This window comes from Podarcis pityusensis (genome assembly GCF_964106645.2).
Source record: "Podarcis pityusensis genome assembly, chromosome: 14".
Taxonomy (NCBI): domain Eukaryota; kingdom Metazoa; phylum Chordata; class Lepidosauria; order Squamata; family Lacertidae; genus Podarcis; species Podarcis pityusensis.
The window spans coordinates 39,517,121-39,533,560 of NC_138039.1; the positions used below are offsets into that span (position 1 = coordinate 39,517,121).

The 16,440-nt window shown below is 45.3% G+C and overlaps 1 protein-coding gene and 1 long non-coding RNA gene across 3 annotated transcripts in view; both read left to right on the forward strand.

Moving 5' to 3' along the window:
* LOC308462757 overlaps positions 1–16,440 on the forward strand; it is a 226,437-nt gene that overhangs the window by 130,479 nt on the left and 79,518 nt on the right. The gene's annotated exons all lie outside the window — the stretch shown is intronic.
* Positions 1–16,440, forward strand: part of SLC27A2 (solute carrier family 27 member 2) — a 32,830-nt gene that overhangs the window by 7,446 nt on the left and 8,944 nt on the right. Inside the window, exons 2-6 of one of the 2 annotated variants that reach the window (XM_080980395.1) lie at positions 453–662; positions 2,805–2,963; positions 5,912–6,036; positions 14,503–14,697; positions 15,332–15,422. In XM_080980395.1, the coding sequence (XP_080836521.1) occupies positions 453–662; positions 2,805–2,963; positions 5,912–6,036; positions 14,503–14,697; positions 15,332–15,422 (780 nt within the window). The remainder of the gene's footprint in view (positions 1–452; positions 663–2,804; positions 2,964–5,911; positions 6,037–14,502; positions 14,698–15,331; positions 15,423–16,440) is intronic. The other variant, XM_080980396.1, reaches the window with a different exon arrangement.

Sequence of the window (16,440 nt, forward strand, 5' to 3'; positions counted from 1 at the left end):
GTCAAAGTGCAAGTAGATAAATAGGTAAACAGCATTTCCGTGCGCTGTTCTGGTTCGCCAGAAGTGGCTTAGTCATACTGGCCACATGACCCGGAAGCTGTACGCCGGCTCCCTCAGCCAATAAAGCTGAGAGCCGCAACCCCAGAGTCGGCCATGACTGGACCTAATGGTCAGGGGTCCCTTTACCTTTACCTTACTTGTTCCGCCATTGTGGAAATGAGCAACGGCACATGACTTTTCTGAGGTTTCGAAGCTACACCTCCTGAAATTCCCTCCTTCTACACAACTCTTTTCTTTTTCCTTTCCTTTCTTTCTCCCCCCCCCCCCCAATCTGGCCATGCTGTGAAGAGCACTGCAAAAACATTTCAGAGTAAAACACCACAGCACAAAACTTTATTGAATTATGGGCCTTTCCCCCCTTCAAGTAACCATTTCTTCTCTCCCCCTTAAAGAATTAGCATCAGCCATTGAAGAAGTGCTTCCAGCCCTGAAGGAAGAGAATGTGACTATCTATTACTTAAGCAGGACCTCCGAGACAGAGGGGATCGACAGTTTCATTGACAAAATGGACGCTGCTTCAGATGAACCTATTCCAGTGTCCTGGAGATCAAATGTCACTTTGAAAAGTCCTGCCCTGTACATATATACCTCTGGGACTACAGGTACAGTAATAAAAAAAAAACCCACAAATTAGGGGTTCCTTGGTCTACAGTTGACCCTGTGCAGAAATAAATCCTGTTTAGTTCAGCGGGACTGATTTCCAGGTAACTGGGTGCACAGAATTGCAGCTGGCTTATTTTATTCAGTGGCTGGTTTTAAAATATCTTATGAGGAAATCTAATTGACACATTGCAAAACTTCACTGAAAGTGCCTGAGGAAAAGGACAGTGTCTCCAAAGTGTCTGAAACTTGGGAGACAAAACTGTAGCTGTGTATTAAGCAATGTGGTAGTTTGCAAACAAAAGCATACGTAAGGCATGGGTGTAGCTGAGTGGGGTCAGGAAGGGGCAGCTGCCCCCCTCAAAATCAGTAAAAATACATAGCTAACTGAGGTTCTGCCCCCCCACCCCAACAAAAGACCTGCCCTCCCCCCCCCAACAAAAATCCTGGCTACGCCCATGGATGTGGGACTGCTCTACTAACAAAAGAGAGCATTGTTGTTTTTTGAATGGCTTCTGTTGGATGAAAAAAACAGTAGCAACCCATGTTGGATCCAAGCTAAGTTGGCTACGTTTTAGTCCCACTGAAAACAACCGACAAATGTTAATTATGACTATCTCTTCAGTTCCCAAAGCTGTTTAACAATCAATCTTCTCAGGGTATCCTGGAAGTGGAAGAGGAGCTGCCTAACAACTTGAGGCACCCTTAACAAACTTCAGCTCCCAGAATTCTTTGGGGGAAACCACAACTGTTTAAAGTGGCATTATGGTGCTTTAGGGACACGGGTGGTGCTGTGGGTTAAACCACAGAGCCTAGGACTTGCTGATCAGAAGGTTGGCGGTTCGAATCCCTACGACAGGGTGAGCTCCCATTGCTCGGTCCCAGCTCCTGCCCACCTAGGAGTAAAAGCACGTCAAAGTGCAAGTAGATAAATAGGTACTGCTCCGGCGGGAAGGTAAACGGCGTTTCCGTGCACTGCTCTGGTTCGCCAGAAGTGGCTTAGTCATGCTGGCCACATGACCCGGAAGCTGTACACCGGCTCCCTCAGCCAATAAAGTGAGATGAGCGCCACAACCCCAGAGTTGGCCACGACTGGACCTAATGGTCAGGGGTCCCTTTACCTGTACTATGGTGCTTTAAATGCATGTTACGAATGTGTCCCAACTTAGCCTTCTCCCTAACATGTAAGTTTTTTTGTTTGTTTGTTACACGAACAGAGATTTTAATAATGAGGATAAGGTGTAGGAGATGAATTGGCATATAAAGCCTTCTCTGGTTATTAGAGGTTTGGAAATCGTTATAGTAGGTTCATAGATGTCATTGCCCTGCACAGTGGTACCTCGGAAGTCGAACGGAATCCGTTCCGGAAGTCCGTTTGACTTCCAAAACGTTTGGAAACCAAGGCGCGGCTTCCAATTGGCTGCAGGAAGCTCCTGCAGCCAATCAGAAGCTGTGGAAGCCCCGTGGGATGTTCGAATTCCAAAGAACACTCACTGCCTTGTTTGCGGCATTCAGGAGTCAAAATGTTTGACTCGCAAGCTTAGCTGTCAACTTACAGATTTGAAAATAAGGGACTAGCAGCCTCGAAAATAAGGGATCAGCAGCCAAAATAAGGGATTTTCTGGGCACAGGTATGTTCAGCTTCTGAGCCCGTCTGAGCCAAAGGCAGAAAGCCCAGCCAGCAGCCAAACAAAGCCTCAAGCGGTGGTTCCCACAGCGCAGCAACCCAACAAAGGGGATGCAGCAAGGAAAACCACCGTCACCTCTCTGCTGAGAAGTGCTGAGCAAAGGCGAGTCCCCAGGCAATGCGGCCGATTTGATCGGCACAAGGCATGCAAGCTCCACCCCCCAGTCGTTCTTAGACTCCTTATTGGGTGAGCAACGCAGCCAAGCAACACAGTTGGAGCCTCCTTCCTCCCTGGCCGGCAGGGAGGGAGGGAGGGAGGGAGGGAGAGGAGCTGCTTCCTTTGAAACCTGGGAAATTTAAGGGACATCATCAAGCAGCGGGACACGGCGCTGGGATAAGGGAGTTTCCCGCCAAATAAGGGACAGTTGACAGCTATGCTCGCAAGGCGTTCGGGATCCAAGGTACAACTGTACTTGTTTCCCGTCTAATGAAAAACAAAACTTTTCTCTTCACACAGGTCTCCCGAAAGCTGCGTTGATTACCCATGAACGCACGTTATTGGCCTGTGGTCTGATCATTGCCAGCGGTGTTACTTCAGCAGATGTTATCTATACCGCTTTGCCGCTCTATCATAGCGCTGCCCTTTTAATTGGGGTGCACGGCTGCATCCTGCAAGGTAAGCGGAGCTTAGTTGGATTAATAACTTGACTTTGTTTTGGAAAGCGTGTTCTCCTTCATGGAGAGCATGTGTTGCAGGGTGGTCTTACAAGACATCCCACTGTTGCTGGGCAGGTAAACATAGTTAGCCACCATTGCGATTGGGCTCCTCTTGTCGTTGGGGAGAATTTGATGTTGCCATTGAATGATTGACAGCCAAGAAGTTTTATATTCCCTGCGCGCAGCGTTGAGCTTCCTCTTTTCACTGCGCGCATCAGATTACCTGTCCACGCTCCCTATATTTAGGGTTGTTCCCACTGGCCTTGCTATGCCTGTCATGGGGCAGGGGCCTGATAGGAATTTTATCCATTTGGCTGATTGGCTGGTGCCATTTAGTTTTTGCCTACTGCGTAGCAAATCGTCACAACTTGTAAGGTTGTGGTTAGGCATTGTTTTTTATGAATTGGTCGGTGGAGAAGCATGGATTGGCTGTGTCTGCCCCTCCAATGCTGTTGCTGCAAGGGTATTCCGTTAAAGAAATCCAGGGGCTTGCCATGCTTTTGTCCAAACCCCTGTCAAGGGGCTAGGGCCACGCAAGAGCCCCTGGGAGTATTTGGGGAGAGTTGAGGGCATGATTCCCAGCTCCATCTTTCTCCCCAAAATGTTTTCCTTTTCTGACTTTCATGGGCGTGCGAATGTCAGTCTGTCCCCGGGCCGGGACAGATAGTCGCAACCAATGCCTAAGCAACCACTCACATTTTCTGTACAGTGGTATCTCGAGTTACATACGCTTCAGGTTACATATGCTTCAGGTTACAGACTCTGCTGACCCAGAAATATTACCTCAGGTTGCTTCAGGATAAGAACAGAAATCATGCTCCGGCGGCGCGGCAGCAGCAGGAGGCCCCATTAGCTAAAGTGGTGCTTCAGGTTAAGAACAGTTTCAGGTTAACAACGGACCTCTGGAACAAATTAAGTACTTAACCCGAGGTACCACTGTAATTTAATAAAGTTGTGGTCAAAATTATGCCAAAAACCTTAAACAAAAAATTCTGTGTGAATTGTGTTTTATTGGGGTGGCATGGGGACCTCGACACACAATGAGCTTCCACTGTAGCATGTTTACTCAGCTTCTAGCCACCGAACTGAGCCAGGAGTGTAGAATCAGCATTTGTTGGCCCTTGCCCCCATCGTTCCTTTATATACATTTCCCCAAAGGTGCCTGGGATCTTGACGCAAGGAACAGCTCCCACACAACATGCCCTTGGAGGCACTTAGAGAAGTAACCATGGGTGCAAACAGAGAGAAATACGTTTTGATGCTGCTAATTCAGGGACAATACCGTTTGAACTGAGTGGCAACAAATTAGGATTTGCCGCAGGCGTGGGAACTTCTTGTCTTCCCGGATACTGTTGGGAGTTCAGTTCCCATCATTCCTGCCTATTGGTAGTGCTGGATAGCACTGGTGGGAGTCTTGACAACATCCAGAGGACCTGATTTCCCATCCCCAATTTAGTGAGTTGTCCTTTTAAAACCTTGATTGCGTTAGCTTTGACCATGCCGTAAGCCAGTTGCGCGTTGAGGTCCCCCAGGCCACCCCAATAACTCACACTTCACACATCAATTTTTGTTTAAGGTTTTTGGCATGAATTCGGCCACAACTTTGTTTAAATACACACACCTGAGTGGTTGCTTAGGCATTGGTTACGACTATGTCCTTGCCCCAGGGACAGAACTGACTTCCGGATTCCAGGGGAAGCCAGTGAGGGAAACAACTTTTGGGGAGAAAATGAAGCTGGGACTCAGTCCCTCACTTCTCACCCTCATGCTCCTGGTGGCTGGCACGTCCCAAGTCCGATGCCAGCGACAAGGACGAAAAGAATGGCAAGCCCCTGGATTCCTTTAACGGAATTCCCTTTCCGCACCACCATTGGAGGGGTAGGCACTTACCCCTCCACCAACCAATTTTAACCAATGCCTAACCGCCAACCTTACAAGTTGTGACGATTTGCTACGCAGTAGGCAAAAACCAAATGGCAACAGCCATTCAGCCAAATGGACAAAATTCCTACCAGGCCCCTGCCCCAAGGCAGACGACCCCATGACAGGCATAGCAAGGTCAGAGGACAACGAACCCCACCCCCTTTTCAGGGAGGGTGGGCGGGTGATCCAGTGCACGCAGCCCAAGAGAAGGCTCCAGGCTGTGAGCCCTGTATTTAAGACCTCTGACTCCTCCCACACTTTAGCAACATAACATTCTCCCCAGCAACACTCCTTGCCCAATCACAGCATGTGGCCAGTTTGCCCAAAAACAGTGGGGTGGCCTTTTTGGCCCCCACCACAACACGTGCTCTCTATTATGGAGAACACGCTTTGTTTCTACCTTTTCCTTGCACTGCCGATTCACAGGGTTCTTAGAATTTCAAGACGGTGCAGTAGGACTGAGGAGTTTAAGCACAATTTCCAGGGGGCGACTATGTGGGTGTGTCTACGATTACCCATCACACAGGCTCAAAGATGGCAGAATGAGTTTTTAGCAAAGTGTCTGCTCAATGGTTCTGCGTTACTACACACAACACTTTTACGCAGGGGAGCGTTCAGAAATGTGGGCTTGTATTCTGAACTGGTGCAGTCCAGAATTCTGCCACCCGGTCCTGTACATGGGCTCTCAGACAGGAATGTGCAGTCCTTCAGGATTGGTTGCAATTTTCCCACAGCAGCATCAGAAGATGATATATACTGTACTTTTCTGTGTATAAGACTAGGGATTTTTAATCAAAAATAATGTTTAAAAATGGGGCTCGTCTTATACACGGGCAGTGCATTGTGGGGCCGGTTGATTAGTTGCAGCCCCCAAAATAGGGGGCGTCTTATACACGGGGGGTGTTATACATGGAAAAATACGGTATATCCTTCAATAGGGGTGGGTGTGTTAGTGTCTAATTCCACTGTCTCGTTTGCTTGTAGGTGCTACTCTTGCATTACGTTCAAAATTTTCAGCTACTCAGTTTTGGGATGACTGCAGAAAATACAACGTAACTGTCATACAGTACATCGGAGAGGTGCTTCGTTATTTATGCAATGTGCCCAAGGTAAGTTATTCCTCTGACATCTGTGTGTGTGTGTGTGTGTGTGTGTGTGTGTGTGAGAGAGAGAGAGAGAGAGAGAGAGAGAGAGAGAGAGAGCTTCTACAGATATTGTTAGAACTGGTCTTGATTCAATGCCGCATTTATTTATTTATTTAAAGTACAGTGGTATCTCGGGTTAAGTACTTAATTCATTCCGGAGGTCCGTTCTTAACCTGAAACTGTTCTTAACCTGAAGCACCACTTTAGCTAATGGGGCCTCCTGCTGCCGCTGCGCCGGGAGCACAATTTCTGTTCTCATCTTGAAGCAAAGTTCTTAACCTGAAGCACTATTTCTGGGTTAGCGGAGTGTGTAACCTGAAGCATATGTAACCCGAGGTACCACTGTATTATATATATGGTTTGTTAGCACTTGTGGCTTCTGTAAAAAAATAAATAAATCTGTACCTTCACATGAACTCGAAATTAATTCTAAAGGAAGACTTGGGCCAAGTTCATTTGTTGGATCCACAGCCGTTCTGGATTAAAGCTGCTCTTGCACGACTTGTGACTCTCTAAGCCGGGGACGGGGGAGAATGCTTTTCATGCCAAGAGCCACATTCCCTTCTGGAAAACTCCCCCAGGGCCACATACTAATTTTACTGTTTACTATTAGACTCTGATGTATTGTTGAATGTTGCTTTGTCTGATATCAGTTGTTTATTTTAACATTATTGCGACTTTTATATTGGATCAGATTGTCACTATTAATGTTTGATGTTTTATTATGTTTTTATGTCCTGGAAGCCACCCAACCCAGCCAGATGGGTGGGGTATAAATGAAATAGTAGTAGTAGTAGAAGAGCCAAAGGCAAAAGTGGGCAGAACAATGCAAGCGAATTTTCCCTTTGTATGGTAGGCTGGTTGCTGTTAAGTTGTGGGTGAACATAACAGACGACACAGGGATTCTTCAAACAGCTCTTGTTTATTCACAGGCCAGGACAGAACTGAACTGAAGGGTTCAGTCAGCCTCCTTATATAGAGCGTCAGTACAATGTAACTGTAACAATTTTCTAAAACTATCCAATCACTGAACGTCACTTTCGATCCCTTATTTGCATAACTATCTACAGTATCCCCCTGCTGGCCCAGGGTGAGAACTTCAGTACATAACAGTTGCCACATGCTCTCATGCTACTTCCATCCAGACAACAAGAGACATTATCAGAGGTCATGGACACATTCTAGCCAGACAAAAGCACTTGAGGAGGGAGTGAATCAGGGCCTATGTGGGTTGTGACCTGGGAAGAGTCCCAAAGGCCAGACAGAGAGGCAAGGAGGGATGCATTCAAGTCCCCGGACCTGAGGTTTCTCCCTCCTGCTCCAACCTGAATCTAATTCCACCGGCTATACATGACAGCCCATCAGAAGCTTCAGAAACCTACTGTTCCACTGCTTGCCTGTAGCTACAAAAACAAAAGGTTTGCCAGGCTGCAGTCCATAGCTGATAGGCTGCAGTTGGCTTGGATCACAAGTTATGCAAGCTGGAGGTAAATTAAGGTACCGTGGACTTTGTACGTCAGAAACTTAAACGATTCTAAGAAATTTAATTTTTAGTTTCTCAGCTGCCCTTTGCACTGTAGGACGGACTGGAATCCAGCAGGAATGTTCTGCATAAGAATACTTGCTGGTGCAATGCCAATTGAAGTACCTCCAGCAACCCCACTCTGCGTTGTCCATTGCAAGTGGTGGGAGGTGGAGTTTATCGATTATGGCGGACTAAATTGTCTTCTGTACCTGGGTTGTCTTTCAGGACCTTAAAGCTCTGCAGCTCTGAATACAGGCACAATTGCATTGCTGAACTTGACTCTATAAACAGCACCCCTTAAAGCATCTTTGTGAAACCGTGGCCAAGCAATGCTTAGGTGGGCAGAATCAGTTTTTGAAAGAAAATAGACCGTTCTTCTAACGCAGCATACAAATTTATTAAACAAATAAGTCAAATGGTGGAGAGGGATCTAGAATCTCTGTGAGGAATAATAATAATAATAATAATAATAATAATAATAATAATAATAATTTATTATTTATACCCCGCCCATCTGGCTGGGCCTCCCCAGCCACTCTGGGCAGCTTCCATAGAAACCAAAAATACAGTAAAATATCACACGTTGAAAACTTTCCTGAACAGGGCTGCCTTCAGATGTCTTCTGAATGTCAGGTAGTTGTTTATCGCTTTGACATCTGCTGGAAGGGCGTTCCACAGGGCGGGCGCCACTACCGAGAAGGCCCTCTGCCTGGTTCCCTGTAGCTTTGCTTCTCGCAATGAGGGAACCGCCAGAAGGCCCTTAGCGCTGGACCTCAGCGTCCGGGCAGAACGATGGGGCTGGAGACGCTCCTTCAGGTATACTGGACCGAGGCCATTTAGGGCTTTAAAGGTCAACACCAACACTTTGAATTGTGCTCGGAAACGTACTGGGAAGGTGAACCCCCATAGGTATACCACGGTCAAGATCTTTCCCTCTGTTCACTTTGCATGCCAGTTGTAGAACAGTACAATGGTACCTTGGTTCTTAAACTTAATCCGTTCTGGAAGTCCCTTCCAAAACCAAAGCGTTCCAAAACCAAGGCACGCTTTCCCATAGAAAGTAATGCAAAATGGATTAATCCGTTTCAGACTTTTAAAAACAACCCGTAAAACAGCAATTTAACATAAATATTACTATCTAATGAGACCATTGATCCAGAAAATGAAAGCAATAAACAATGTACAGTGGTACCTTGGGTTAAGTACTTAATTCGTTCCGGAGGTCCGTTCTTAACCTGAAACTGTTCTTAACCTGAAGCACCACTTTAGCCAATGGGGCCTCCTGCTGCCGCCGCGCCGCCAGAGCCCGATTTCTGTACTTATTCTGAAGCAAAGTTCTTAACCTGAAGCACTATTTCTGGGTTAGCGGAGTGTGTAACCCGAAGCGTATGTAACCTGAAGCATATGCAACCCGAGGTACCACTGTACTGCAGTCACACAATCATCAATCAGTAGCTGAAGTGGGTTCCACACAGTCACAAAAACAAAACAAAAAGAACCGCAAAAATAAAAATACAAAATAAATAGCAAAAACAGACAGACCTCCGTGTAACACTCCAAACGGAAATGTGGCGATCAAATCAGAAGTGTAACACGCAAAACGGAGCACACTCGACTTTTGAAAAAAGTTCGCAAATCAGAACACTTATTTCCGGGTTTGCAGTGTTTGGGTTCCAAGTTGTTTGAGTCCCAAAGCGTTTGAGAACCAAGGTACCACTCTATTAGATTTGAGCTTTGTACTCACTATTTAAGCAAGAAAAATTGTGGCTTAAATGGCTGCATTTGGTTGCAATCAACTTTCAGCTCAATAAGCAGAGATATGCACGAGCGTAAAACACGAGCTGAACACTTTATTTATTTAATCTTCCTTAGGGGCGTAGCTAATTGAACACCAGGTTTTCCAGTTAATACGCAATTAAACTGAATAGTGGGAAGTTTACACCTGCCTCAGTCTGTTTGGCTGCAAACCAACCAGAAATAAATGGCTCCAGCAATCCTTTGGGATATCAAAGGAGCAGTCTTTAGAGCCCGGTTCAGGAAGCAAGACCTAGTGTCAGGTGACTCTAAGTATAGAGACACATGAATCTCACTGGAAGAAATGTTCAGGGATCTGTTCCAGAAGGAAAGAGAGCTAAGGTTGGGGGCTTAACTAACAGGTGCTAACTGAAAACTGAGTTCCTCTACCTATCTCTATCTTAAGACAGGTTCCTGTATTTGCTTGCAGTTAATATGTTTTGCATAAGGGACGCGGGTGGCGCTGTGGGTTAAACCACAGAGCCTAGGACTTGCCGATCAGAAGGTCGGCAGTTCGAATCCCCGCGATGGGGTGAGCTCCCGTTGCTCGGTCCCTGCTCCTGCCCACCTAGCAGTTCGAAAGCACAAAAGTGCAAGTAGATAAATAGGTACCACTCCGGCGGGAAGGTAAATGGCGTTTCCGTGCACTGCTCTGGTTTGCCAGAAGCGGCTTAGTCATGCTGGCCACATGACCCGGAAGCTGTCTGCGGACAAACGCCGGCTCCCCCAGCAAACGGGGCGAGATGAGCACGCAACCCCAGAGTTGGCCACGACTGGACCTAATGGTCAGGGGTCCCTCTACCTTTAATATGTTTTGTAGTGTAAATATAGTGGTTGAGCAAGGATTTTCAGTCGTGTCTGGAAGAACACCCTGCACATTTCCACCAACAGAAAACTCTCCAGTGAAGAGTTACAAAAACCAGCTGACTTTTATGCCAGCCATTTTAAGAATTTAATTAAGCTCTCAGCAGCAGCAGCAGCAGCAGCAGCAGCATAGACTGTTGTCAAAGTTGGCATGCTCAGTTACCTGATCCAAGGAAATCGCTTCAAAGCTGGGAATAAAGCCCACAGATGTATATTTGTGATAATGAGGGTGTAATACAAAACAAGGTGGCTTTTAGCAATGCAATTTGCTTTTCCTGCGGGTGTTATAAAACTCTTTAGCAGTACAGATCATTAAAGGGGAACCACGGAGCTTAATTTCCATGACGGAAACAGGAGGAGTGAGAACTGTTGGGGTTTTTTTACATAAATATAAAGATCACAATGTTAGGCAACACACACAAAAAAGTTATTTTTTCGATTGTCATCTTGTGTTTCCATCCAAAGGAGCCCAGGGAGGCAAGCTGTTAAAACAATACAATTTTAAAACATTTTTGTTTAAACAACGATGACAACCACGTACCCTCACAACTGATGATTTCAGAATTGCCAGAAATATTATCATTTAGCCACTGAATGCTAAGGTGAAACAGTAATGTTGTGCCTAAATGTTAAGAATGAAGGGATCAGATACACATCACCAGGCAAGGCATTCCCTAAATTCAGGGTCTCTACCGAGAAGGCTCCGTCATGGGTTCAGCTGCACTCAGTAACAGCGTTTTCTCATGTTCCACTTTCCCTGTTTACAGGTGCATTGGTTTTTTATTTTATCTTTAAAGGAATTTTATTAACTGAGACAAAATATATGTGGGACACCAAAAAATCACAATCCTTTCAGAGTTACATATATTTGAAATGTTAACTGGAAAAAAATAAACAAATATCAGTACATTGTAAGTGGTTCATAACCAGGCTTTTTTAAAAAGTGCCTTATTTTTGTGGTACGGTTCCTTTTGGATTTGATCATAGCTCAGATCTAACCTTTACCGCCTTCATTTTGCATCATCTCCTTTACTCAGGGGGAAAGGGATGAAAGGAAAACAGAGGGACGGATGGCGGGTTAATAATAGCTCGCCCCTGGAGAAGCTTTTCTAAGCGGAAAAATAAATCTCAGGACTCCCATGGTCAAAAAAGCAAGAGCGGGGGGGGAAATACATGGAAGGACCAAAGCTAGCCATTGTGGTGTCATGTGGATAGAAGATAAGAATAACCCGCAGGATCAGGCCAAAGACCATCTGGTCCAGCATCCTGTTCTCATAGTAAATTGAAATTGAAATAAATATGAAATACAGTGGTACCTTGAGTTACAGACGCATCAGGTTACAGACTCCACTAACCCAGAAATAGTACCTCAGGTTAGGAACTTTGCTTCAGGATGAGAACAGAAATTGCGCAGTTGCGGCAGCAGGAGGCCCCATTAGCTAAAGTGGTACCTCAGGTTAAGAACAGTTTCAGGTTAAAAACAGACCTCCAGAACGAATTAAGTTCTTCACCCGAGGTACTACTGTACTTTATTATCACTTGTACAACTTGTATACAGTGAGATTAGACGAGCACCCCCCACTCAGCTCTCAGGTCTTAATTCCTTTTGTTTACTGACGCACACCCACCAAACCCAAAAGTCAGTTGCCCTGTTATTATCTTTTCATTCAGCAGCCTAACAGCCCACGGATAAAAGCAGTTCTTTACCCTGTTGGTGTGACTAATCATGCTTCTATGAGGGCAGAAGATCAAGAAAGTGCCGGCCAGGGTGTGAATCATCCTGAGAATTTTCCTCACTCTCCTGATGCAACATTCTTCTGCAGATGTCATCCAGCGGATTCACAGGACAGCCCATAATATCTTGTGCTGTATTCACCGCCCTCTGTAGGCAGTTCCTATCAGATGATGTCAAACCAGCATACCACACCATGATGCAGTATGAAAGGACACTTTCTATTGTGGACCAGTAGAAGGAGATCATCAAATGCTGATTGACATCGTTCTTTCGCAATACTCTGAGGAGATGGAGTCTCTGTTGGGCTTTCTTAACCACCTGGGTTGTATTGATTTTCCAAGTAAGGTCTTCACTGAGATTAACTCCTAGGAATTTAAAGGAAGAGACTCTCTCCACACAGCCCTCCCCAATGTACAGCTGAGCTAGTTCTCCTCTCTTCCTCTGAAAGTCCAACCCCATCTCCTTTGTCTTGCTAATCTAGTAGCCAACTAGATTTGTGTGGGGAAAACTCTTGAGCAGGATTTGAACACAAGAGCCCTCTCTCCTCCTGTGTCTTCCAGTAGCTGTCATTCAGAAGCATCACTGCCCCCAGCCTTGATTCCTAGAGTGTCCTTTTCATCTTTTCAATTTGTATACCGTCTTTCTATCTTACAATACTCAAGGCGGTTTACAAGCTGAAGAAACCAAAAATGTACATCTTATAACAGTCTAATGCAATACAGAAATGTGAGAATAAAACAAAATTTTAAAATACGCAACCTACATCAAAAAAGTAAAATTCAACAATCATTTGTTGTTGTTGTCGTGTCCGACTCTTCGTGACCCCCTGGACCAGAGCACGCCAGGCACTCCTGTCTTCCACTGCCTCCCGCAGTTTGGTCAAAGTCATGCTGGTAGCTTCGAGAACACTGTCCAACCATCTCGTCCTCTGTCGTCCCCTTCTCCTTGTGCCCTCCATCTTTCCCAACATCAGGGTCCTATCCAGGGAGTCTTCTCTTCTCATGATGTGACCGAAGTATTGGAGCCTCAGCTTCAGCATCTGTCCTTCTTGTGAGCACTCAGGGCTGATTTCCTTCAGAATGGAGAGGTTTGATCTTCTTGCAGTCCATGGGACTCTCAAGAGTCTCCTCCAGCACCATAATTCAAAAGCATCAATTCTTCGGAGATCAGCCTTCTTTATGGTCCAGCTCTCACAATCATTAGAACAGTATAAAATAATAATATTAACATATAAAAGTTAAACAGAAATCCACCCAACAGTTCCAATAAATAATTTCTAAACTATAATAAATAAAACAACAGCAAGCCACAGTGCATAAAATAATGCAATACAAATTGAGAAGCAGAGACTAGAGGGTCAAGGCAGGTGGAAGGAGGCCTTGCCTGATGAAGTCTCTCCCCTCACAGTCCGTGAACTCTGAATAGTGACTCTTGCTTGTCTGGATGGAGGAAAGAGAGGGAAGTATGTAGAAACTCGCCTGTTGTACAACAGGATGCCGTAGCTCGGTGGTAGAGCAACTGGCTTGCATGTAGAAGGTCCCAAGTTCGATCCCCAGCATGTCCCCCTGGGAGAGACCCCCCCTCCAAGTGCACCTGCCAGGCAGTGTAGACAGCACTGAGCTAGATGGACCTATGCTCTGACTCAGTATAAGGCAGCTAGCTCCCCAGTAAAGATTTACATTGGTTTCTCTGCCTACTTTTGCCCCTGGGTCCGGGCACCATTGTCTTTGATAAGACAATTCTGACTTTTGATGTATGTTTCTGAGCACAATTCCAAGTGTTGGTGCTGACCTTGAAAGCCCTAAACGGCCTCAGTCCTGTATACAGTGGTACCTCAGGTTACATACGCTTCAGGTTACAGACAGGAAGCAGAAATAGTGCTTCAGGTTAAGAACTTTGCTTCAGGATGAGAACAGAAATTGTGCTCCGGTGGTGCGGCTGCAGGAGGCCCCATTAGTTAAAGTGGTGCTTCAGGTTAAGAATAGTTTCAGGTTAAGAACAGACCTCGGGAATGAATTAAGTACTTAACCAGAGGTACCACTGTACCTGAAAGAGCGTCTCCACCCCAGGGAACCAGGCAGAGGGCCTTCTCAGTGGTGGCACCTGCCCTGTGGAACACCCTCCCACCAGATGTCAATGAAATAAACAACTATCTGACTTTTAGACGACATCTGAATGCAGCCCTATTTAGGGAAGTTTTTAATGTTTGATGTTTTATCGTTTTTTAAATATTCTGTTGGGAGCTGCCCAGAGTGGCTGGGGAGACCCAGCCAGATGGGCAGAGTATAAATTATTACTATTATTATTATTATTATTATTATTATTATTATTATTAATCTGATCCTTTATAAGGCAGCTCCCTATGCTTTTCATAGAATCTTCCACCTTCTGCTGGCGTGTGTGGATTACTTTTTGCATGTATGAAATACTGCAATATTTTCTGGCTAGCTCATTCTCTACCGAACACTGTTAATGCCCTTATGGAATCATGACTTCTTCCTTTTATTTCCAGAAAGACAACGATCGCAACCATAGGGTAAGAATTGCCTTGGGTAATGGCTTGAGGGCTGACGTTTGGAGGGAATTCATCCGGAGGTTTGGAAACATACGCATTTTTGAGTTTTACGCAGCCACGGAAGGCAATGTAGGCTTTGTGAACTATACTGGGAAAATTGGAGCCGTGGGAAGATTAAATTATTTGCATAAGGTAAGTGAAAATGTGTTCCAGTGGTCCCTGTTTACCAAGATTAGGCATGAGATACTTCAGATTGATTATGTATATATAACAATATTTACAAAGCTTGTTTAATTTTGAAGATACAACGACGTCATCAGAAGCTCACACTAACAGAATCCATTCATCATGATCTGAACCTCTGTATTAATTAACAGGTGGGGGTTCCGTTCTAGGCCCCTGTGTTTTTGCGAAATCACATAAAATTGGGAGCACCCTGGAGAGTCCTAGTGACTCGCAAGGAGACCTACCTCAGATCCCAAAGAGGACCTCTTCAGGCTCCAGGAGGGATCTCCTCGCAAGCCGGAGGGGCAGTGGGGCTTTGTTGAGCTGCTTAGCCTCACCGCCTAACAGCTGATGTTCAAGGTAGCGCAGCAGCCGTCGCTGCTTCCAAGTGCACCAGCTGAAGAAGTCCACGGCACTTCCATGCATGTATATGATGCTTAAAGTGTTCTCTTTTTTATATAAACAGTATTGGGGGTCTGTATGAAGAAAAATGCAATGTATATTTGCAATTGCGATGTATATGAGACCTCCGGGTATAGGGAAGTATATAAATTTGATTACTAATAATAATCATTATCATCATCATCACCATTTTCATTAGAAAATAATGCGCTATGACCTGATTAAATATGATGTAGAGAAAGATGAACCTTTCCGAAATGAAGACGGCTACTGTATAAAAGTTCCTAAAGGTACATATGTTTTACTTCTTTATTTGCCGGTAAAATTCAGTGCTGCTGTTGCTTTGAGCTGCCTTTTTAGTAGGCCTTGTTTGCACATCATTTTGAAGTGCGGAGAACAATAGGCCTTTTAAAAGGCTGATGGACTACAACTCCCATCATCCCTGAACCCTGGCCATGCTCACTGCAGCTGATGGGAATGCAGTCTAGCAACATCTGGAAGGCCACAAATTCCCTACTTGTGAATGAAACAGTTCCATCTGTGAAACATTATCCCCAGTGAAACATGCCTGACACCAGGCTAAGACCTTTATATTCACTCAACTATTTTGTAACCAAGCTAGCCTTCCTCTACAGTGGTGTTTATCTGGGGTGGCTAGGACATGTCATTATTACTAGATGAGCATTTTGGGTATTTTGTATGATGCATTGTTTTAAATTTGAGGGTTTTGATTGGTTTTGTCTGTTTTATTTTATAATAATAATAATAATAATAATAATAATAATAATAATAATAAATTTATTATTTATACCCCGCCCATCTGGCTGGGTCCCCCCAGCCACTCTGGGCGGCTTCCAACAAAACACTAAAATACAATAACCTATTAAACATTAAAAGCTTCCCTAAACAGGGCTGCCTTTAGATGTCTTCTAAAAGTTTGGTAGTTATTTTTCTCTTTGACATCTGGTGGGAGGGCGTTCCACAGGGCGGGTGTCACTACCAAGAAGGCCCTCTGCCTGGTTCCCTGTAACCTCACTTCTCGCAGGGAGGGAACCGCCAGAAGGCCTTCGGAGCTGGACCTCAGTGTCCGGGCAGAACGATGGGGGTGGAGACGCTCCTTCAGGTATACTGGACCGAGGCCATTTAGGGCTTTAAAGGTCAGCACCAACACTTTGAATTGTGCTCGGAAACGTATTGGGAGCCAATGTAGGTCTTTCAAGACTGGTGTTCTATGGTCTCGGCGGCCGCTCCCAGTCACCAGTCTAGCTGCCACATTCTGGATTAATTGTAGTTTCCGGGTCACCTTCA